General features: G+C 35.6%; 1 protein-coding gene and 1 pseudogene across 1 annotated transcript in view; both read right to left on the reverse strand.

Annotated features, from left to right (window-relative positions):
• Positions 1-919, reverse strand: LOC132050546 (putative pentatricopeptide repeat-containing protein At1g12700, mitochondrial; annotated as a pseudogene).
• LOC132049036 (uncharacterized) overlaps positions 1-24,860 on the reverse strand; it is a gene marked incomplete at its 5' end in the record, with an annotated part of 33,533 nt that overhangs the window by 5,076 nt on the left and 3,597 nt on the right. The window contains 5 exon segments of the mRNA XM_059439707.1: positions 19,889-19,948; positions 21,656-21,926; positions 22,168-23,744; positions 23,747-24,081; positions 24,599-24,719. Coding sequence (XP_059295690.1) covers positions 22,348-23,744; positions 23,747-24,081; positions 24,599-24,719 — 1,853 coding nt within the window.

Raw genomic sequence — 24,860 nt, forward strand, 5'->3', positions numbered from 1 at the left:
TGAAGGTGCGCACATTTGGATAAATATTAAAGTTCACCATCTCAGAGAACAAAGTCTTAACCTTTTCCCACTGACTGAACTTACACAAACCATCAATTATTGAATTGTATGTGACTATGTCTGGAGGAATGCCTTTCTGCTTCATTTCGTTTAGAAGGTTGATAGTAGCATCTAAGTTTCCATCTTTGCAAAGCGCATCTATAACAATGTTGTAGTTATTTATTCTGGGTTTAGTATTCCCCTGCTCCATTAAACGGAGCAAACTAAAAGTCTTTTTGGGTATGGCCCCTTTTGCTAAGACCATTCATTACGGTTGCATACATGACTTCGTCGGGCTCACAAATCTTCTCTCTCACCAATTTTTTGAACAATTCAACTGCATCTTTAACCTTATTTTCAGCAAAGATTCCCCTTAATAGGGTGTTAAAGGTGACAACGTTAAATGGAATGCCAATCTTCAAGTAAATGGGTAACACCGAAAATGCACAATCAGGTCGATGCATCAGGCAATAATTGTTAATCATGATATTCAAGATGAATTCATCAATTGGGATGCCCAATTTCTGCATTTCTCGAAAAAGAGAAACAACAGCAGAGTAATGCTTCATACTTAGCATAGTCTTAAATAATTTACTGAAGACGAGAACAGAAGGAAGAGGCTGCATTCTAACCATTTGATGGAAGAAAGTAAGAGCATCATCTAAACATTTGAAGCTCTCAATCTTACTATTTAAACCATGTTTACCCTTTGCTGATATAGATGTAATACTATGGCAAGAAGAATAAGGTCTAGTTGAAATTGCCGAACAAGAATGAAAAGTAGAGATAAAGGGAGTAATACCATTGAGAGAAATTCTCCTCATCTTCGATGGCTAAGAAATCGGTCAGTATAAAGTGGAAAGTGTGCCCTAATTTTGTACAAAAATTGTATATAAAAATTGTTGTAAAGTAGCAAAGTGGAGTAATGAGGGTGTTTTGGCTATAAGCACTTTTTGTTTATCTCCGCGTTGATAAAAATAATTTTTTTTTTTAATTTATTGCTCGAACTATAAACCGAAAAATAAGTGATATGCTAATGCTATGCTCCTCCAATATATTTTGAGTGCTTATTATTTTTAAAGTAGCAAAGTTATGTTTTGGCTGATATTTAATTTCCTCCAACTTAAAATTTTAATTATTATATCCCTAATATTATTTCTTAATCTTTGATATATCATTTCTCTAATAAAACCTAACCCTTCCATCACGTCACTTCCTCACCCTACATCTTTAAAACTTAGCAGCTCTCCTCTACTAACATTTAACTTGTCAATTGGCTTACTATCCTTATTCGCTACACCTATTGCAATATGACATAACTATATAATTTGCTTACTCTTGACTTTTATATACTTTTATTCTATTGTTTAATTATATGAATTATTTAATTATCAAAATTAAATCTAATATAAATATCCTCACATAATTTCCATCTTCCTTTTCGTGTACATTTTTCTCTACTATGATATTTTAGTTATTTGTTTTGTCCATTTAGCATTCCATGAAGCAATTTCATATATGGAAAAGGGCCTAAAACGCCCCAGAACTATCGTTTTTGGTACAATAATACCCTTCATCCACCTTTCGGGCCAAAAATGCCCTCACCGTCAACCTTTTGGCTCTAAAATATCCTTATTTTTAACGGCGCCCTCTGAAATTAATCTTAATGAATTTATTTATTATGTGGCGTGATTCTCTTGGCTAATTTTGAAATGATTCAAATTAATTAAAATTTCAACTCAAACCCGGATCCATGTAAGAGCCATACCTGCCCCGCCTAAAAGCCTCATTTAACTAAGAAAAACACCTCCAATTCTCATTTTGTTAATTATTTTAAATCTGATTTGGTCTTTAAAATGTTCATCATCTTCTTCGTTGAACTCAACTTCAAAATTGACCCAAGCCACCTTAATCCAGCTTCAAAGCACTACAAATTAAAAAACAACTTCACAATGATGCTAAGAACAATATTCCGAATCACCCACTTCAAAATGAGCAATAAATTATAGATCGAAATTCGAAATCTCCATTAGAGGTTCATTAGAGCTTCAATAGTGTTCCACAGATTTTAAAACCAGATTTTGTTTCTTATCAATATTCAGCTCTTTTACAATGAGTTCTAAGTTTAAAATACAACACCAATCAGATTTAAGCTCAAAATCGCACGTTTACTATAATTAAATTTATCTACTGATTTGGGGATTAAGGTTTCGAATCTTTTTGTGGTTCTGTTTAATGTTGTAAGTTGCTGAGTCCTTGAGTTTTTTTTTTTTTAAGCGAATCCACTAGGCAGGTGCCTAGGGCTAGTTTTTATTAATAAATAAAAATTAACCTCACAGAGAAGAGTACAAGCAAGGGGGGTGGGGGTGGGGATTAGGCCTTACCTTAACAAAACCTCTACTAACTAACAAGCATGAAGAAAATTCTATGATTATCACATAGTTTATAATACACTCTATGATGATATTACAATTAAGGATACTTAAGTAATGTAAAAATATAAAAACCAAGAATAAAGTTGAGTTATCAACCTCAAACTTCATTTTAAATATGTATGAACTAAAAAAGATAGTTTGCCCATCTAAAGTAACTTGAAGTACTTCTCTCTTGTTTTCTTCTTTAAATTTTTCCAACAACACTTGATAGTTCATCACTTCTTCTTGGATTTGTTGGATCTTGTTAAAGTTGTTGACACTGTCATATGATTTTGCTTTGCTAGTCGCATCGGTAGGTGCCTTGCAACAAATTCATCTGTCACCTTGCCATCCCAACTATGTTGTCTTCCATGTGTCTTCTTTTTGCTTTTGTTGCTTCCATTTCTTTGTTGCCTAGGTGAGAGATCCCCATCCTTGGCGACCTTATCAAAGCATATGTCTAGCATATCATCCTCATCATCCCCATCGAACATGTCATCGCTCAAGTCAATATCATTAGTTGTATTTGGACTAAATCTCGAAACGACAGCCTCCGTTTACGACTGGGCAATACTCCCATATCCTTGGTGGTAATGGCCAAGCTCTTTTTAGAGTTATCAATTGCATTCAATGTATCTATATCATGAGAATCAAGAGAATTAAGGATATCTCTATTAGCCAATCTTACTTTTGTAGCACTTAAATTGGATGAGGTACCTGTCACTGCCATAGATGGATTTGTCTTATTTGAAGGCACAAATATAGGTGCTTGAGGACTTAACTTACTCCTAGGAGGTGGAGTAACATGCTCCTCTTCCTCAACTAAATCTGCCCACCTAGGAGCACTCGTTTCCCCTTATTTCTCCTCTTGCACCGAGGTGTTCATTGTGCCTAAATTAAGCACTGGAATAGGCATCCCCGTTGCATTTAAATTCCCTTTGGATTGATTTGTATCATGATTAGTAAGTAAGTTCCTCGGCAGTGTATGGAGAGGATTCATGTTCTCCAATAGTTGAACTCCAATGGATTTGAATTTCATATTTGAATTTGAATCCTGCCCTATTAATTTAGCAATTGCGGATGATAAGGAAGTTACTTGAGCCACATCCTGAACATCTTCGGCAACCACCAGTTGAGGATCATCAACGACGACCTCCAGTTGCTTCTCATTACCCTGTACCTCTTCACCAAAATAATCACCTGCAATAGCTTGAAAAGCATTTTGAATTGACACAACTGGAAGAAAATTGGAGTTAATCTTATTCGCCTTAGCAGCTGAATTATTCTTAGCAGCAAATCCCCTTGCACCAGCCATGCCATCTTCTTTCAAAGTTTCCTTACACACTAATTGTTGCCCAGATTTTTCAACTTGCGCCACAACTTTCACAGCCTGCTCGTTGTCAACTCCCACACTTGTTCGCTGGCCAGAATCACAAGTTTGCATTTCATTGACCAGTTGAAACTCTTTGTTTCCACCAGAAGTAGTTCGAGCAAGTCCGCACATGTAGCATCAATTTTCTCGGCTTCTTGATGATTAGAAATAATAGCAACTTGTGGTGTTGGACGATTTCCTTTACTTAGCGATCCAATCCTAAGTCCAACAAGTTTCTTATACGTCACCACAGTCCAACCATCATTATTTTTGTCTCCACAGCCTTTTCATTATTATTTTCTTTATTGCCTTGAGTGACTGAATTAGTTTTTGTAGCATCGGCCTCTCTAATTCTTTTCTAGTATCTCAGAGAATAGTACCGCCAAATCGGTTTTGAGGCATCCCTATTCACCAAATCACTTGTGGCCATCCTTTTCTCATTTAACATCTGCCGCAAATCACCTTGATATTTTTCCCCATTGGATTGCTCCTTATTTTCATGTCCTGCATGTTGTAGCACATCATTCTGTTGGTTCTGCAAGCGTAAACGACAAATGGATTCATCATGTCCTTGATGCTTGCAACATGTGCAATATTTTGGAAGATTATCATAGACAAAATGTTGATAGTGTTCTATAACTTTTCTAGACTTTTCATCCACGTAGAATAACCTTATACGCTTTGGACGCTTGTCTAGTAAATCAAGAATGGCTTTAACCCTTGCAGTGCTTGGCCTAGACCTTTCTTGCGTAGCTTTATCTACTGCCAACGGCTTCCCAGCAGCAGAAGCTATTGATAACAAGGATTTCTTCGCAAATAAACTTGGCGGCAGCCTTGGAAACGAAATCCATACCAACGCCATGGAGATTTCTTCCTTAGGATTAAAGAAAATAGTCCAAGGGAAAACTCTAAATTGATGCGCTTCCCCATTAACATTAATATAACCAATAGATTTGGACAAAACTTGCACAAAATCTTCATATAAATCAAACCTAAGAAGCAAGTGCTGAAACTCGAGCTGTCCAATATTACATAGCCCTTTGATACCAAATTGTTTTGGAATATTCTTGTGAATCTCATGAAAATCCGGTTTGTTATGTGCAAACTTCATAATCACTGCTTGGTGTAAGCCTTCTTCCATCATCCAGTTCCTCCATTGTGATTTTAATAATTAGTTCTCCATGAATGTATTCAATTGGTTTCAAGATTGTTTTGGTTAACGGTTAGTGAGATGAATTGTTATGGATTAATGAAGCATACGTAATGTTTGTTGGTGGCTCTCCCACAGCTTGAAGCTGGGGAGAAGCAGATTTGGCCATGGAGGCCTCAAGTCTCCATGAAGTCGCCTAAGGGAGAGAGAGGAAGCGTTTTGAGTCTTTGAGTATAACCATCTTTGAGGTCATTTTGGTTTGACCTAATTTGATTTAGTTGTTGTTTTGGTGAATAAGAAGGGAAAAGAAAAAACCATTACAACTCCATTTTTGAAGTTGAAGGATTTCGGATCTCAATTCAAAATTTGAGAACTAAAGTTTGAGGTTACCCATTGTTAAAATCGTTTGGGAAATCATTTGTTGTACTTAGATTTAGATTTACTTAATAATTTGGGGTTGTATTAATGGAAAATTATAATCACCATTTGAGGGTTTTTGAAAAAGCTTGAAGAACACCCAAATGGGTCTGTTGTGAATCCCTAAGAATTGAGGGTGTTTTCCTTAGTTAAATGGGGTTTTTAGGTGGGCGAGGGGTCGGGAGTTTCGGGTGGGGGAGGTTATGGCTCTTAGATGTATCCGAGTTTGGATGGGAATTTTTATTAATTAAGATCATTAGAAAATTAGTCAATAGAATCGCACCACGTAATAAATAAATTTATTAATATTAATTTCAGAGGGCGCCGTTAAAAATAAGGGTATTTTAGAGCTAAAAGGTTGACGACGGGGGCATTTTTGGCCCGAAAGATGGATGGAGGGTATTATTATACCAAAAAACGATAGTTCAGGGGCATTTTAGGCCCTTTTCCGTTTCATATAACATGTTTTTCAATGAAACTGCTTCACAGAATTGACTCCACTACACTCCTTACAAATCCTTCGCCGTCCATCCTCTTACTTACTATTCAAAAAATAACTTTAACTGCACAAATTTAAAACTAACCACACTATTTAAAAAAACAACTGCAACAACACTAGAAAAAACATTTGCATTAAAATGGATAAATAAATTAATTTAACCATTAAAAAAATAACTGCAATGCTAACACAATATCTAAATTAAAATGGATAAATAAGTTAATTTAACTACTCTCAATTAAAAATTAAAAATGTTTAAATATTCAGTATTAATTTATTTTAGTTTCAATTTTTTTTTAACATTACCCTAGTATTTTGCTCCTTTATACTAAAACATGTCATGTGGATTTTTGTTATGCTGGCACTTGACTTAAGTGTGGTGCTTTTACCTCTAGCAATTTATCTACGTAAATTAATTATATAAAATTATTGTCTTGTTCTTTGAGCACAATTTACTTTGTTCTAATATTAAAACAATATTTCTATAGTTATGATCACCAATAATATTATGAAAAGATTACTACTGAACTTTTATTAAGGAAAATCTCCGCTTTTGATTAATTACTTTGCATAAAAATTAAATAATAAATTAGTTTAAGGTAAAATATTAACATACAGAGTCCATCTATAATAATGAGAAATGTTATAGTTTATAGACGATAGTTCCAAAAGAACGAATTCGCTATTCCAAAAGCGTATTCATAAAAAAATGGGATAGCATTTTTCTTTTTGAACAAATTGAATACTAAACTGACATTAAGATATTTTTAAATCCAAGCATACGAAATTCAGATATATCAAACTCAAATTTAAATTGGACTTTTCTACTATACTTTTATGTCTGAAATTTATTTTAGAAAAAAGAGAGTAGTGAGTATGGGAATTTGAAGAAAAGAAAAAAAAAAAACTTATGATTTAAATATATATTACAGAAAAAAGATTTATAATATGTAAATGATCTTTTTTTTTTTCCTTGAGATCAGTTTCCTAATAAGGTAAAGTGATAATAAATATGGTTTAGATTTCTCTATGCAAGAGAATGTTAACTACTTGATCAGGTTTACGATTATATTTATTATAGTTTTTAAACAAAAAAATAATTATTGCTTTTGTGAGTTAAACTGCATAGAAAATATCCTTAATACAATTTAAGAAATATAAATTAGGTAAAATTTATAAGACTAAACTTTGATTTCTACGTATATTACCTGATTGATCATGATAGCTTTCTCACACTGGTAGAAGATGGGTGGCAAAGGCAACTGGATAGAGACAAAATGAAGAATATCTGACTTAAGCTTAAAAGGCTTAGTGAGGCTTTCAAAAAACTCAACACTGAAGAGTACAAAGGTATAAGTGATAAAATTGTTGTTGCTGGAAACACTTTGAAGGATATCCAACACAAGATGACCACATACTACACTGATGATTTAGCTGATCAAGAGCAGACTACTCTGCAACAACTTGAACAATGGTCTCTTATTGAAGAAAAAGCTCTACAACAGAAGTCTAGAGCTGCATGGATTAAATTAAGAGATGCCAAAAACAAATACTTTTCAGCAGTAATGTAGGAGAGGCACCAGAGAAAACATATAGTGGAACTGACAAGTCTGACTGGGAATAAATTGATTGATCCTAAAGATATCAGAGAGGAAATTATCATGTTTTATAAATCTTTAACGGGCAGTTCAGCTTCTCATTTGACTGCAGACAGCCAAGTTACTATGAACAAAGGTCCATCACTATCTCATTCTCAACAACTTGAGTTGTGTGCACAGGTGATTATTCAAGAGATTCATGATGCACTTAAAAGGTATTGGGGATGACAAGGCACCGGGAGTAGATGGGTACAATGCTTTATTTTATAAGAAGTCATGGTCAGTGATCCAACATGAGGTGTGCACTGCAGTACAAGAATTCTTTACAACTGGATCCTGCTACCAGCAGTAAACTGCACTTCTATAACTCTGTTGCCTAAAGTTCCAAACCCCTCTACTGTCAAAGAATATAGGCCAATAGCCTATTGCACTATCCTTTACAAGATAATAGCTAAAATCATGATAAATAGGTTGAAAAAAGGTTATGCCAGCTCTTATCTCTGATGCTCAGTCAGGGTTTGTGCCAGGAAGAAAAATAGCAGATAGTGTGATCCTGGCACATGAACTTGTCAAATCCTATACCAGAAAACATATTTCAGCTAGATGCATGATTAAAGTGGACCTCCAAAAGGCATATTCTAGAATGGCCATAGTTGAAGCAAGTCCTGGAGTGTTTAGGTTTCCCTGGCAGATTTATCCGATGGATTCTTATTTGTGTCACTACTGTCAACTACTCCATTATGATCAATGGGGAACCCTCCCCAACTTTTCCGGCAGCAAAAGGAATCAGGCAAGAAGAACCTATTTCTCTATACTTATTTGCCATTGCTATGGAATACCTAAGCAAGAGTTTGAATGAATTGAAGGAAAATAAATACTTCAAGTATCATCCAAGATGTGCAAAACTAGCTAGGAATCATTCAGCTATGTTTTGTAGATGACCTACTACTGTTTGCCAAAAGAGACTACACAGTTGTTACTAAATTGCATGATATAGCATCTGGCCTACAGGCTTATTTAGCCAAGAGTTCTGTGTATATGGGAGGTGTAGAACTGGCTGATAGACATAAATTTCTGCAGCATCTGGGTTATTCTGCAAGGGAATTACCATTTAAATACCTGGGTATTCCTCTGACAACTAAGAAGTTGACTATTAGCCAATGGCAGTCCTTGATTGAGAAAATAGTGGCAAAAATCTCATCTTGGACAGCCAAAAAATTGTCTTATGCTGGAAGAATTCATGTGGTTAAAACAATAATATTTGGGGTACAGTAATATTTAGAGCATAATCTTACTGGGCACAATTGTTTGTTTTGCCTGCCAGGGTAATGAAGGCTTTCAATACTTATTGTAGGAGCTATATTTAGTTTGGTGTCAATACCATAACCAAGAGAGCCTTAGTGGCATAGGATCAAGTATGCTTACCCAAATCTGCTGGAGGTGTGAATTTACCAAACTTGAAGTTGTGGAATAAAGCATCAATTACTAAGATATATTGGGATCTGGCAAACAAACAAGACAAGTTGTGGAACAAGTGGATTCACACCTACTACATCAAAGGGAGATCATTTGACCTCACTGAAATTCCAAAACAAGCAAATTGGATGGTGAGGAAAATCATTGGTGCAAGGAATGAGTTAATACATATGCAGAACAGAAGGACAAACACTAGAAGTGTAATCATGCACATTTACTTACAGCTGATAGGGCCTCTGCCTAGAGTATCATGGAGAACACTGCTATTTTGTAATTCAACTAGGCCAAATGTAGTTTTTCTTATGTGGCTGCAAGTGCAGAATCAGCTGCTAACGTTTGAAAGATTAAGTAACTGGGATATTCAGGTGGATCCTAAGTGTGTCAACTGCTTGATGCACAAAGAAACAAGAGATCACTTATTCCATGATTGCAGGTTTGCTAAGGAACTCCGGAACAGGCTAATGCAATGGGTGATTATTCAATAGCCTACTACTCAAACTTGGAACCAACATTATGTGACAATCCTACAGTCAACAAGGGGGAAATCCAAACAAGCAGCAATTGTCAAGTTGATATATGCAGAATTTGTATATGCTGTTTGGCCTGAGAGGAACTCATGAAATCATTAGGAAAGTATAGCGAAGGAGATAGCAATCATATGTAGTAGCAGAGCTACTATTGCCATGAAAACTAGAATTCTAACTTGTAGATTTTGAGTGCTTGTAACAACCCAATATTTCTGATTAAACTTTAGAGTTATATTTTTAATTGTAACTTACTAATTTTAACTGGTTTCATGTCGTAGCGGCCTAGCGCGTAAGTTTTAAATATAGTCACATTATATGCTTATATTTATTTTGTTAAAATATTATTAGTATGTATGTAAAGTCTGAGATAGTAAATTAACTTGTGGCTAATAGGCCATTGCCATTTTACATAGACCGAATAATCAAGGACTTGGATACATTTTAAAAGGGAAGGAACGGAATGAATAATCGCAATTGTAGTCACGTCTTAAAGAGGTTATTAGGGCATTAGAATATTACTTGTATTTTGACGAGAAAAGCGTACGGGAGAAATTGGCGTCGAGAGTTAGGAAAAATGAAGTTCCATTGGCTGTACCCAGACATTGTAAATTCATTCCTTAGTATGTTTGATGAACTGAAATAGAGTGGCTAGTACAATTAAGTCTTATGGAATAATGCCAAGAATCTATCTTTGTGGGGGCGTGGGGTGGGGGGGGGGTGGGGAATGACTAAGGGGGATATGGTTGTGTCTATAGGCCTTGGGAATAGAAATAATATTTAATAATGGGCAATAACCTTTCTAAATTATACTTCTACTTTGTACAGGGAATTCTTTTGGCATTAGCAAACATTGTGGAATTAGAATTATAAGACTTGGATGTTGTAATTTTATTCATTTAGTGTCAGTACAAGAAAGTTTATGTAACATAATCTTTATCGTTTGTTGCCGAGAACCGCTTTTGAGCCTTTGAATATGTCAATGATTAAGGGATTAATCCGCTAATAACAGGACCATTAACGGACTTAGCATTCGAGGTGTCCTAAAATTATGAGATTAGTTTCTTTAGACTAATTTGGACCCAATACTTATGTTTTGAATAGATTGAGACTATTGGATATCGTTTGAGGAGATATTGGCATTTCAAGAAAGGTTTGCGTTCCATTTAGAAGGCAAGTGAGACTTAAACTCTTAGAGCCCGTTATAATTCTACTTTGTACAGGGAATTATTTTGGCATTAGCAAAAAAAAGACTTGGATGTTGTAATTTACGTGTCAAAAAAGTTTATGTAACATAATCTTATCGTTTGTTGCCGAAAAAATATGTTTTATAATCCGCTAAAAATTAACGGACTTAGCATTCCACCTAAAATTATTATTTTTTGGACCCAATACTTATGTTTTGAATAGATTGAGACTTTTTTAGCTTTGATATTGGCATTTCAAGGGTTTGCCAAACACCTAAAAAATCAAAAAATAGCTTATAAGTTGGTTTGACTACTTGTAAGAGAATCCAAACGGACTCTTAGTTTACTTGATTTTCATAAAAAAAACATATGGTTTGTGTTGTATGTATGCATTTAAACCATTTAGTTCGTGTGAGTGGGCAAACATGATCTAAATTGGGTAATTTTCAAGTGTCTAAAGTAATGACCGTATGAGTCCTTTAGTGTAATTTCGCTTAAGTAGATACTTGCTATAGATGTAAAGTTTAGAATATGTATTGATTGGATGTTTGTTCTGTTTTATCATATCTTCAGAAGGGCATACTCCGACAGGCCCTATTGCGTTCGGTTGGAGGTAAACGCCAGAATTATAAGTGACCCGGGTAAGATGTGGGTAAATAATGCCCACTCCGGAAGCAAAGGGGCAAGACATGGTGTTATACCCCGTAGTTCTGCACGTTGAGATTCATTAGGTGTCAGCTATTCAATTGCAGACATCGAAGTTATTGTCGAGAAGATGCAAGATCATAGGTGCTCGTTTTATGATTATAAGAGTTCGAGTTCATATAACAGGTTATAGAACGATTAGAAAACAAGTGAACTAAGGAGATTAAGCTTCCGAGGCTTTGAAAGAAAGATGGGCAAGGTTTGGTACGGAAATTTTTGGTTTAACTGGGAGAAAGAATATCTCTGAGTATATTAAGAACTTTGAAGTAAAACAAAAGCCTAAAGTGAAGTTCGGGAAGTCTAGTTTCCGACGCGACAAACCGCTCCCCTATAGCATATCGGGGTAAGGAAATATGGATGTTACAAGTCATGTTGGCAGGCCAAGAAAATGGTCCGGCCAAGGGCCAACTCAGCGCGAACGCGCCACCACGGGGCGCGAACGCACTGAGCAAATTTTAGGCTCGGGTCAAGGATGAAGATTATATGATCTCAGTATAAGAATATGTATACATATGACATTCGGAGACCATATGGTGTAAATCAGGTAGAACGTTGCTCGATGAAAGCCCTCGTTACTGCAAGCTAAGCGGGGCCCACATGTCGGGGTTTTATAAAGGACATATGAAGAGATATATGAGTAGTATATGGAAAGTTGAGCAAGTCCTAAGAAGGACTCTTAAGCCAAATATGGGCATAAGCCCTCCAAAAGGACGATTTAAGGAAATATTTTCGGATGATCTGACTTGGAGGGGCCAAAACGCCATCATAAGTTGGGAATTTGAAAAAACACCAAGAATGAAAGTTGTAGATAATTTAAAGAGATTTCTAACCATAGGTCGTGGGCCCTCACACGATATCGAAATCAAGAGTTATAACCTTTTTACTGAACGAACGCGCAGTTAAAAAAATTGGCAACGCGCGAACGCGCCCAAAGGGGGCGCGATCGCGCTGAGTTAATTTTATGTCGGTCCAGCCAGAACCTGGACCGTTCTATAAAAGGGGGAGGCCCTCATATTTTCATCCAAAACACACCCAAACCTTCCAGAATATTCTCCAACTTTCCATCACCAACTTTTTAGCCCGAAACCAGGTATAATTCCCAAATCTCGGTCCAGACGGCGTATAGTTACAACTACAAAATTATATAGTGACGCGTTATGGCTTAAGATCAAGGTGGAGAAGCGAAGATACGGCAATATTATCGAGATAAAGGTATGAATATCTTCCTATTTATATTAGTACCGGCTTAGTTATGGAGAAAACGTGGTTAAATAATTGTATAATGGGTTGGTTAGTTATGGAAGTTGGAAAACATCATGTGGACTGTTCTATGGAATACTTTGGAGTTGGAAATGATGCTATTGGTGTTGATATTGTTATTGTTGTTGTTGTTTGTTGTTGAATTATGAATTCGGGTTAGGTAAATAAACAGGGGAGATGCTGCCCGAATTTTGGCAGATTTTAAGGAGGTTAATTTGAAGGTTTAGGACAAGTATATGGTGGTGAGCCTAACAATAGTATGAATGGTTTTATATGTAGATTTCAAGACAGGAGGTAGGTTGGAAAGTCGAGAAGCGAGCTTCCAGGTATGTTAAGGCTATCCTTTCCTTCTTTTTGGCATGATCTATGACAAGTGCGAAGCTTAATGATATCCATAATGAATCTATTCCTAGATGTAGGATATCCTGAGTTCCTTGACCCCTTAAGCCCGAAGGGGCATTCTTAAGTTGTGCGATTTCATAATGTTGTCTAATTCCCGAAGAGGACATTCATAAGGTATTTCTCCTACCTATGCATTTTACATTTAATTTTTGAGTCTCGAAGGAGACAAATGAGAACGGGAAGAAGTTCCCATTTTTGAGAAAAGGGAAGAAGTTCCCGTTTTGAAACAAAAGTTGCTCTGAAGGGAGTCTTTTGATGGTTTCCAAAGATTTTCATGCATTTGCATATTTACATACATGCACGACATCATTTCATGGGGATGGGGAAAAGGGCTAAGGCGTTATATACGCAAACCACCTGATCAGCTGGTATACGATGATTATGATGCCCGAAGGGGCCATTATGCTATTATGCCCGAAGGGGCTGCGAGCAGGGTGAAGGCATATATATATATATATATATATATATACGAAGACTTCCTTCATACACACTTCATATTCATTGGAAAGCGAGGGAAGGGATCTCTTTTAAAAGTTTTGACTTTGATTTGAAAGAGTAAGTTTTCGCCTAAAAGTCATGTTATACACTCGAGTTAGTTCATGCACGTACATGTTTATCGAGTTAGTTACGGTACATTGAGTCTTTTTTTTTATCATCCGAGTTGAGATATATTGTTTCGGTTACGCATACATACTCGGTACATTATTCGTCTGCGACGTCCCTTTGCCTGGGGGCGCTGCGTTTCATGCCACGCAGGTGTATACAGATGAGTAGAAGACATTGGCTATAGGATGTTCCCAGGCTATCAGCTGGATTGGTGAACTCCATCTCAGTTCGGAGTGTTGCCGAGTCAGAGTACTTATGTTATGGTATCTCGTGTATGTTAGAGACTTTTGCAGACAGTGTCCTGTGGGTAGTGCGTCGAGCAGTCGACAGTGGTGTAAAGCGACCATATAGGTCGATGCGTCTTTATGCTTTGTTTCCTTTGTAAAGATTTTATTTGTGACTAAAGGTTTTCTTTGAATTAACGATAAGGGAAAGGTTGTGACTCATGGATGGAACGGTAGTATGGCACTCAGCCGAGTAGGGTCTTGGGCATGGACAAATACGTACCGTGTCCCATGAGCATAGATTCAACTTCAGTGTATTTCATGTCTTTCTTGTTCTTTTTCTCTTCCTGTTCTTTCTCCTTTTTTTTTTTTTTTTTTCCAGTTTCAGCAAAAAAAAATTTGGGGCTCCTTTTCTTATTTTATTTGTGTTTGTTTTTTTTTTTATAATTTGAAAGTGTGTCTAACCTCTTTTTGAACCAAACGTAAGTTTTTTTAAAAAATATTTTCAAACTCCAATTTGTTTGGAGCTTTATTCTAAAATAGTACACATGTCTTAATCTGCTTATGACACTTGGCTTATTGTAGTGCTTCTGCCTGTACTTTTATATATGGATAGATTTTAAGATGATCAAACTTTCACCAGAATATCCTAATCTATATTTATATTTATACGGTCAAACCTCTCTGTAATATAAGATAACTAATAAATTACTAATAAAGACGTAACTAGTTGTACTATTTTAGCAAAGAATTAAAATCTAAGGCACATATGCATTTAAAATTAATTAAAAAATTAAATATTCAAGTTTGATATAAGAATTCTACAATTATAGGTTGTTTTGTAAATTCCAGTCTCTTAGTGATAATATAAAGCTTGAATTGACAATGATTTTTTACCAAACTTTCAGCAAAAGGAGATTCAATAACTTGTGCAATGATCTTGTCATCGGTGTAAGTTTCAAGGACTGAAGTGTTGTGTCAAACTCCATATAAGTGGTAGCATACATTGCTTGATTGGTGTTATGAGATAAGATTTGAGCTATAAGTGATGACACACTATCAATATCCTCAACAATGTCATTTGTAGGTAGAATTCCGGTATTTCTCCAACAATGGAGAATGGTAAAGGTCTTAACATCATTCCATGCTTCTACAAGATCGTTAAATGCTTGTCGTAAGTTGAATTTGTTGTCATTAGATGATGGATGGCTTCCATTGCGCTCATATTCGTCAATCAAATGCTTGATAAAACGACTTTTATACTTGACCTTAAATTTTTTTTTTAACATAACAGAAGCCTCACTAGGAGGCCACTTGCGACTTTGACCTATATAAAATACTAGCATCCACAACCTCTAAATGGCAGATCCGCCTTTGGGGAAAAGGATGATGGATGAGGGTAGGATTGTAAAATTATTATTATTATTATTCGTATATTTTGGCTCAAAAACTTTTTGACAAAATTTTATGGGTTTTACTTCGTCTCTAGTAGGCACATTTGTTCCGACGACCAATAGGTCATGATTTCAATTGAAATGTCCAAATGAAAAATTCAAACAAGTTAGGAGTTGTCTATGTATTTGATCAATAAAGTAATAGTGCAAAAAAAAAAAAAAAAAAAAAAAATTAAAGAAATAGTTCCTCACTAGATGAAATGGAAGGAATAATATACTTCAGTTCCATATTCCAAGCCCGAGAGTTGTGAATGCAAAGTAATTTGGATTTAGTATGAAGCAATTTAAAAAAATATGGAAAAGGGCCTAAAATACCCTTAAACTATTAGAATTGATACAAAAATGTCCTCCATCCCCGCCGTTAACTTAGGGGGTCTAAAATGCCCTTATTTTTAATTAACGGCTCACATCTAATTTAGAAAAACAATAATTATTTAACACGTGGCGTCCTATCAACTCTCCCCCTCCCCCCTCCCCCCCCCCCACCCCTGTAAGTCAACAGCAGCTTTCTTTGCTTCAAATTTCACAAAATTTTTATTTCTAAATATGTCAAATGGATGCAATAAAAATTCTTATTATATTTTAATAAATTATAATTTCTTACACTTAGTTATCTTTAATTGGGCAAAAATTCTTATCACATTGTATATAGATTATAATTTCTTATACTTTAGTTACCTTTAACTGGGCAAAGTGGAGTGGATTATGGAGTTGGGGTTGAGACAAATCAAAAGTTTTGTCCATTAAAATCAGGTATGAGCAAGTTAAAATTTAACTATGATTTCATCGTAATACTCATTCAATTAAAGAATGCAAGGTGAAGGGGGACGGTAGGGGTTGATTGGGAGGAAGAAGACTAAAAATGAAAGAGAGAGGAGAAGTGGGTCAAAGGGGGTTGGGTGGGCTGGTGAGTGTGTATGGAGGGGGGGGGGGAGTTTTTTTTTTTTTTTTTTTTTTTGTTTATTTAATTTATTGTGGGATCCAAAATTAGATGCCACTTGTTAATTAATTATTGATTTTTTAATTTAGATGTGGGCCGTTAAAAATAAAGGCATTTTAGATCCCATAGGTTAACAACGGGGGTATTTGGGGGCGGAAAGATGGTCGGAGGGCAATATTATACCAAATCTCATAGTTCAAGGGCATTTTAGGCCCTTTACTGTAAAAAATAAAAATAAAGAATGTATGGCTTTTAGTATGAAGCATTTTTGACGTCTCATACGCTGCAGCAAAACTCGCTAAAAAATAAGATTCAACTTTAACTCTAGTTGTGTTAGGTCTCGATTTTACTCCAGCGGCAAACTAGGAAAAGAAATTCAAACAAATGCATTTGACTTCTCTTCTTTAGGATTGAAACCAATAGTTCATGGAAACACTCGAAATTGGTGTCGTATACCATTGTATAATAGGTGGTTTAACATATGTAGATGCAGCTAATACATAATCATCATACCTATCAAGTCTAACCAAAATATGACGATTTGTGAGTCATATAATAATGCATCGACCTTGAGTTCCTAGTTGTGTAGGCAGAGGGGTGCAAGGGGGTTCAATTTAACCCCATTCGTCGGAAAATTATACAATGTAAATCGGGTAAAAATGAATTTGTTTGCATATATATACACATAAGTTGTTGAATCCACCTAGTATAAGAAGTTCCCGGTTCTTGAATTCCTGGCTCCGCCAGGACAGTAGCTTTCTCAACTCATACATATGATTTGCTCATGTGAAAACTTGATTAATAGAGCCTGATGCAAGCCTTCGTCCAATGCATATTGTTGTATCTCAACTGATCTGTAGGTACCCCATGAATATACTCTTAGTTTTCTTTTTTTTTTTCTTCTTTTCAAATTTTGATCAGATTGCTTCGGATATAAACGTGCAACATAAGATGCTTGTGGATTAGGATTAGGATTTTCTTGATCATTAGATTCTAAATTTTGTAACACACTCTTCCATATAAAATAAAAAAATAAAATAAAATAAAATAATAATAATAATAATAATAATAGGGAAGGTTCTGCCAAAATTAACAATGGAAACGCAATTAGCTATTCAAGCTTAAGTATTGCAGACGTGCTAATAAAAACAATGATATTAAATGCAGTATAATCATTTTTTTAATACCTTCCACCAGTACCATGCATGTCTAAGAAGTACTTGTAAATCTTGGGGTAGGAACTATCCATAACGCTAGTGCGTTGCCATCGATTGACGCCTTCAAAGAAAAATGGGTGCGGCGGAGGCTGCTGCCATATTGAAGGTGATTGATGTATTGATTTCCTGACAACTCAAGCCGAGCATCATTGTCCAAATAGTATACAAAATTGGCTTTACATACTGAAAATTTGGAAGCCAAAACAGACATGGAACTATGGTTACACAAGAATAAGGCTTCATCTCCCAAGTTGTCCAACTCTGCTAACATGGATTCTTGGGTCTCTGGGCTTGCAACCAACTTGGAAATCTCGACACTTGATGGCTTATCGCTTGGAAAATATATTTGAACCCTCAGCAGCTCGTTAGTTGTGGTCTTTACAAGATAAAATTTTATGGATGTACAAGGATATCTAATTGACGGTTCTCCAATAATCAGGTTTAACTCTAGAGTAGTGTTGTCAATAGATAAAATCTTACCGGTATATAAGTCACAATATAGTATCTCTCGTTGTAGTATATCATATCACAAACACCAACGTCTGAAAGAGGGAAAATCCAGGCGTAACTATCCGGTTTTTGGAAAGCTAACTCACAATCCGGTCCCCGACCCTCTTAGTCATTGCTGCGACCTCAAAATTATATGGATATGTTGATGTAGTCTTGGTTATAATAATTTTATAGACAAAATATTTTAGCGGGGGCAGAGAGACTATCTCACTAGAGAAAGGATTGAAACTTATGGAAAATCAAGTCGAGTACCAAGTCAGGAAGCCCTGTCCAGTTTCTTGAATCCATGTGTATGATCAGTTGTTGAATGATAATTCTCCTCCATCGTTTTTTGTTGCCTTATATATAAATAAATAGTAGTAATTGGTAGGGAATCCCAGTTGCTTTTGGTAAACGAAGCCATGCAATTATTTGATTCCTACATTTAATAGGAGAAGGAGAGTTTGCAATGTACCACATATCATCTATAATAATAACCTTTTTTCACCTCAAGTATTTTTCCTATAATTTAAATGATGTCATATCTTTTTATTTTTTCTCTTATAATGTGATATTTTAATTCACTGTCATTTCTGTGCTTTTATGCTTTTTTCCCTTAAATATGTTTGTATGTGTTTCTAAGAAGTTTAATCCCTTAAAACTGAAATAAACTGAAGAAGAGTAAAAGATTCACATTACAATTACTCTTATTAAACTGGAAAAATAATTTTAGACGTTTATTATGAGATACTTTAATTATGTTTTTAAGTAACGTAAAAAAAAATTCGAATGGCTAGTTTTCACCATGTTATTTAAATTCAGTTTTTTTTTTTTTCAAATTATTTATCGTGTAGCCAATGCTGACAAACTTCAGAAGAAAGCTCTGCCGACGTAGTAAACCAGCAAAGGTGGGCAGATGAATAGGGCATAAGGAAAGAAGAACGAAAAAGACAAGACTGAAACAAAGAAAAGAGATCACAGAAAATGCCGGAGAAAGCATAGGGGATGGTGTTTAGGTTGCCGGAGAAGAGAAACAGGGAGAGGAATATGGATGGTCTCGCATTTCCCCAGATAGAGAATATATCCCTGCATAACAGTTACTATAAAGAGGCAACCAATTCATTTTGGTTCAAAAAGGAAAACTTACTAGTTAATATAATTAGGAATCTAAATCAGATCATTTCTTACTATGTTGTAACCTGTCTTAATCTTTCAAACAATGTAAAAGAACCACAAAATGCTCTCTTGAGAATATGTCAACATTAATCCCTACAAGACAAGAAGAAACAACATCTATTTTGTTCAAAGAAATCGCCATATTAAACACCAGCTGTTACAAGCACACGAAACTGGAAATGTAGTGCAGTAGGTCACATCTACAGGCGCATACCAATAACTAGAAGAACCAAGTAATGCAAATATTTACAAGATTAAGCGCTTGATCCGTTTATTTATTGTCATCATCTAGTAAGCTATCCTTGTATGTAAGCATTTACACGGTTCAGCTCGTTCCTATGCTCACTTGCAACAGCACGGACAACATCTCCAACGGGCACCATCCTTATCATACCAGTGTGATCAACAAAAGGAATGTGTCTGATGCAGTTATCTGGCAAGTGAAATGTTGCGTCAGAAAATAGAAAGACAGAATTGAATGAAAGCTTTGAAGTGGGGAATATCATTGGTCCGTAAAGATATATTAGATGTATTACTATTTAACAGGATATAAAAAAGTTTCTTAGGGATACGATAAAGCCAAAACTTGTACTGTCAGTCGAAAAGTCACTTTCAAGGAATTAAGTTCTAAATTAAACTAAGACCTATTATTTGAAGGTTCGGCTCGAACGGGCAATTACAAGTCTTCTTGTGTTTGAAGCAAGTACACTAGAAAAAGAAACAAAGCAGAAAGTAGTACCTGTTATCAGTTGCATCGCTTCAGAACTTCAGTTTCTGGTGTGACCGTGATGAGCCTGTTCTGCAAACCCACACATAAACAAAATTGACATCATGTAATATAACGCCTTGCGATCTGACTACAAACCTAACTACAAAAATAGATTACAGGAAGCACATTTTAATGCTGCACATTTCTTTTAACAAGAGCCTTCAAAAGAAATAAACTGTAGACATGGAAAATAAGTTCTTATAATCTGATTAATTCGCAACAGTTTTCCTCATTTTACATACATAAAATTCAAATTTTCACAGCTAAATTCCCACTGTCTGAATTATATTCCTATACTCCAGTAATCCTAAACTCCGGTACAAAACCCAAACCAGCTCTGTTAAAAAACAACCGCATAGGACTGTTTAACCATTAACTGCTACCAAAAACAAGATAATCTGCATTGAGGAAAAAAACTATAAATGAGAAAAAAAGACCTCTACTTGGTTACTGAAACCAGAATTATGTAGATATAGTATTTTAAGTGTACATGGCCATAAATTCTTTTTTCTGGTGGACAGCCATAGAACATATCTCGGTCAAGTTATGCTAACTCTGAGATGAATTTAAATACAGAAACATGATCAATGAAATTGTTATAGCTGAACCCGGTTTGGGACTAAAGTATAGTCGCTGAAAGTTGTGCTATTTGATTTTTGGCCAAGGGACCAATAGAATTTCTTAGTCAGAAAATAATAGTAGAAGATTAGGAGTTCCATGATTTCTTCAAAGTTTTGAGCAAGTATTCTACGATAGTGTATGATATCAGTATGTGCATATATTTTTTATGACTTTCTGATAAGTGTCTAAAACATGATCAACTTAGAAAGATTAAACTCTTGCTTTAAAAATATGGTTGTGGTGAAAGTTCCATTTAGAGGGAACCCATTATTTTGTCTCTGAAAAGACAAATTGTCAATCTTTTCTTTCACCCCGGGGAGAGATACCATCGGGAGGAGCTAATTCAAACCCCTCTGATAAAGTAAGAACAGCCCCACGATCCCCCCATCCGCAACCCCACCATTAGCAAGAACAAGTTTCAGTTGCATATCACAAAAAAATGGAACAACTGCTTCAATACTGCTTGTGAAACCTCAATCTCCGTTGGCTTATTAAAAGGGAAACTCAATGGAAGTAGCAGATTTGTAGTAGGTTTCAATTTGAGTTCAGTTTTCTGAAAGGTCATTGACCAGTAATACAACCTTGAAGAGCAAGGAAGGACTAGTTGAATCTATATTTCCAATATTCCTAAGACAAGGAAAAAAAAAATCCATAAGAGCCATAAAAGTACACATATTCTGTGAGTTATAAAACAGAGTAGACCATTCATGCAAATGCAGAGTGAAGTCTTTGAATAAGAAAGAAAACTTTAGCTTGTTGGTAAAAAACAGTGGCAATTCGGAAGGTTATTCCCAACACATTACAGTGTATAAAAGCCTAAAGAATTCACAGGAACCTCAACCAGATCATTTCCTACTATGTTGGAACAAATCTTAATCGTTCAAAGTTCAAACAATGCAAGGGACTACAGAACGCTCTTAAGAATATATTAATATTAATCCCTAAAAACAAGATGAAAAACCTTTGTAGGGATCTAGTAGCTCAATTGGTTGGCTACCTGAACTTTCACCTTGTTGGTAAGGGTTCTAATCCCCACATTGTAATCTCCTCCCCCATTTTTCCTTCCCTACTCCCTATGTAATTTTTTTTTTTAAAAAGAAAAAAAGGATGAAAAACCTTTTATTTTGTTTAAAGAAACTTGTCATCTCCAACACGCCAGTTATAAGCACACTAAACTGGAAAAAGTAGAGCAGTAGATCCAAGCATGTCGATATTTACAAGATTAAAGGCATGATCCAACTATTTCTTGTCATCATCATCATCTAATAACCACCTTGTATGTAGGCATTTAACCATCTCAACTCATCCTTATGCTCGCTCACAACAGCCGGGACAACATCTCCAATGGAGTCCAGATCAACAACTAGAATGTGCCTGATGTGGTGATCTGACAAGTGACATGTCGTGTCAGAAAAATAGAAAGACCGAACTGGAAGGAAGCTTTGAAGTGTGAAATATTATTGTTCTTGAAGAAATATTGCATGTATACTCTTTAGGGGAAAAGCGACAAATTTCTTCATGAGACAAGAAAGTCAAAATGTATACTGCACCATTTTTTCTAATATTGAGAGTGCAATAACATCTGATTTCAAAGAAAAAGAAGACTCAAAATATCAAAATTGATGTACCTCCTCAATAGGCCTGCCTGGAAAGCTCAAGCACGTTCTAATTGCCATCCGCTTCTGCAATTGCATTGGATGCCATTTCTTTTGCAGGAATGGAATTGTATAACAGTGATGGCACAGCCGAATAAACCAAGCAAAAGAAATGTTCACTTCTTATTTTTCAAGTGAAGCTCTGGTATCATGTCAAGGCTTGACAGAAGGATTCTCACTTATAGCCTTTACTAGTAACTCAGCTGTAGTTGCAGCAAATGAGAAGCCCCTTCCATCCATTTCCTTCATGAAAGATGCCATTTCACTAATTTTGCTCCACCTCAGAAATCCTTGCACAATAACATTGTGAGTGACATTGTTTGGAAAACAACTGTTGTCTTCCATTCTTCTTAGCATGTCTTTAGCTTCATCTAACAACCCTTCAAGACAAAATCCATTTATCATTACAGTGTATGCTCTCACATCCAGAAGCAATCCAATTGAAGAAAGCTTCTCAAGAATAGCACGAGCTTCGTCGACTTTACCATTTTTGCACAAACCACTAATGATAATATTGTAAAATATAATATTAGTATTTTCTCTCTTTCTTTCCAACTTATGAAAGAGTGACATAGCTTCTTCAACAAGTTCGTACTTAAAATAACCATTGAGCAAAATGCCGTGAGTGTATAAATCAGGTACCGACCCTGTAGATAGCATCTTAGCAAAGAATTCTTTTGCATCTCCTATTCTTCCAACTTCAAATAGACCTTGCAAGATAGTAGTGTAGCCAACAATATTAGGTTTTGATCCCTTTTGAGAAATTCCACGAAACAATTGCATGGCCTCATCCATTATCTTTTCCTTGCAATGTCCATTTATTAATATGTTATAGTTAATAATGGTAGGTTCAATGTTTTTGCCTATCATGGAATCAAAAACTCTCCTCACTCTATCCAATTGACCACACAAACAATGTCCATCCATTATCGCATCGTAGGTGATTATATCAGGCTCTACACCTTTTTCAGGCTCTACACCCTTTTCAATCATGTCTCTCATTACTTCCTCGGCATCTTCAACTTTTCCTTCTTTACATAGTCCGTCAATCACTATGTTGAAGGTGCACACATTTGGATAAATATTAAGGTTCACCATCTCAGAGAACAAAGTCTTAACTTTTTCCCATTGACCAAGCTTACACAAACCATCAATCAATAAACTGTAGGTGACTACATTAGGAGGTATGCCTTTCTCCTTCATCTCGTTCAAAAGGTTGATAGAACTATCTAAGTTTCCATCTTTGCAAAAGGCATCTATGACAATGTTGTACGTATATATGTTGGGCTTAGTGTTCCCTTGTCCCATTAACCGGAGCAAACTTAACGTTTTCTGAGTATGGCCCCTTTTACTAAGCCCATTCATGACGGTTGCATACACGACTTCGTCGGGCTCACAAATCTTCTCTCTCACCAATTTTTTGAACAATTCAACTGCATTTTTTACCTTATTTTCAGCAAAGAGTCCCCTTATTAGAGCGGTAAAAGTGACAACATCAAATGGAATGCCATTCTTCAAATAAACGGGCAACACCGAAAATGCACAATCATTTCTCGAAAAAGCAAAACAACAGAAGGATAATGCTTCATATTTAGGATAGTCTTAAATAATTTAGAGAAGTCGACAATAGAAGGAAGAGGCTGCATGCTGACCATTTGATGGAAGAGAGTGACAACATCATCTAAACACTTGACCTTCTCAAAATTGATGTTTAACTCAACTTTACCCTTAACTGAAATGGATGTATTAGTATGGCATGAAGAATAAGGTCTAATAACTGCTGTTGCCGAACCAGAATCGGTAGCATTGCGCAGAGAAATTCTCCTCATCTTCTTTGGTGGGATAATTTTTAGTGGATGTGAAAGACCAGTGCGTTTGAAGGGAAATCTGTGCAAAAAAGTTATTTCCTTGGGATGAAAAACATTAGCCAAAAGAACAAGTTTACCCCATCCCCACCTTAGTCATAACTCATAATAGCCACTACACTTAATAGCACATTTACTAGCAAGTAGTGGTGGTTTTTATTTCATTTTTGTAAACAATTTAATGCACTTTAGAAGAACGACAAATCTGCCTGTAGAACATAAACAATAGGAAAATACTAAACAAATCCTGAGTTCAAGAGCAAATTAACTATTTCACCCTTAAAGACACAAAAGAGAATTAAGTATTAAAAGCTTCAGAAAGGACCCAACAGTTCATAATATAAATAACATGACAAGTCTTCTGCGCAATTGATAATTAAAAATGATGGCATAAATCATATTCCCTTGTGTTGAGTTATGGGGCACATAGTGAACCATCAATTTTGTACCATTAGACATGCCATGGACAAGTTTTTCGGTTCATCTGCAGTATATTATTAAGTCAAATATTGATTCTCTAGTTTGAAGAGTGTCACAACCTTTTCGTAAGTGTGAAAAATAACAGGATACAAACTGAGTTGCTGTCACACAGTTTTTCAGTATGAGTAATCTCAACAAGCCAGGAATCCACTTTGCAAACCACACCTGCAAAAGATAAAGCTTAAATTAGAGACGCGAAAGATAAAAAGATGTGTATCACACTCTATTCTGATGAATTGCACATTAGCACTTTTTTTTTTGGATAAGAAATTACAGCGTCAGTTCTATACAAGGACCATCTAAATAGAGCTTACCGATTAA

This window comes from Lycium ferocissimum, chromosome 3 (genome assembly GCF_029784015.1).
Source record: "Lycium ferocissimum isolate CSIRO_LF1 chromosome 3, AGI_CSIRO_Lferr_CH_V1, whole genome shotgun sequence".
NCBI classification, from domain to species: Eukaryota; Viridiplantae; Streptophyta; class Magnoliopsida; order Solanales; family Solanaceae; genus Lycium; species Lycium ferocissimum.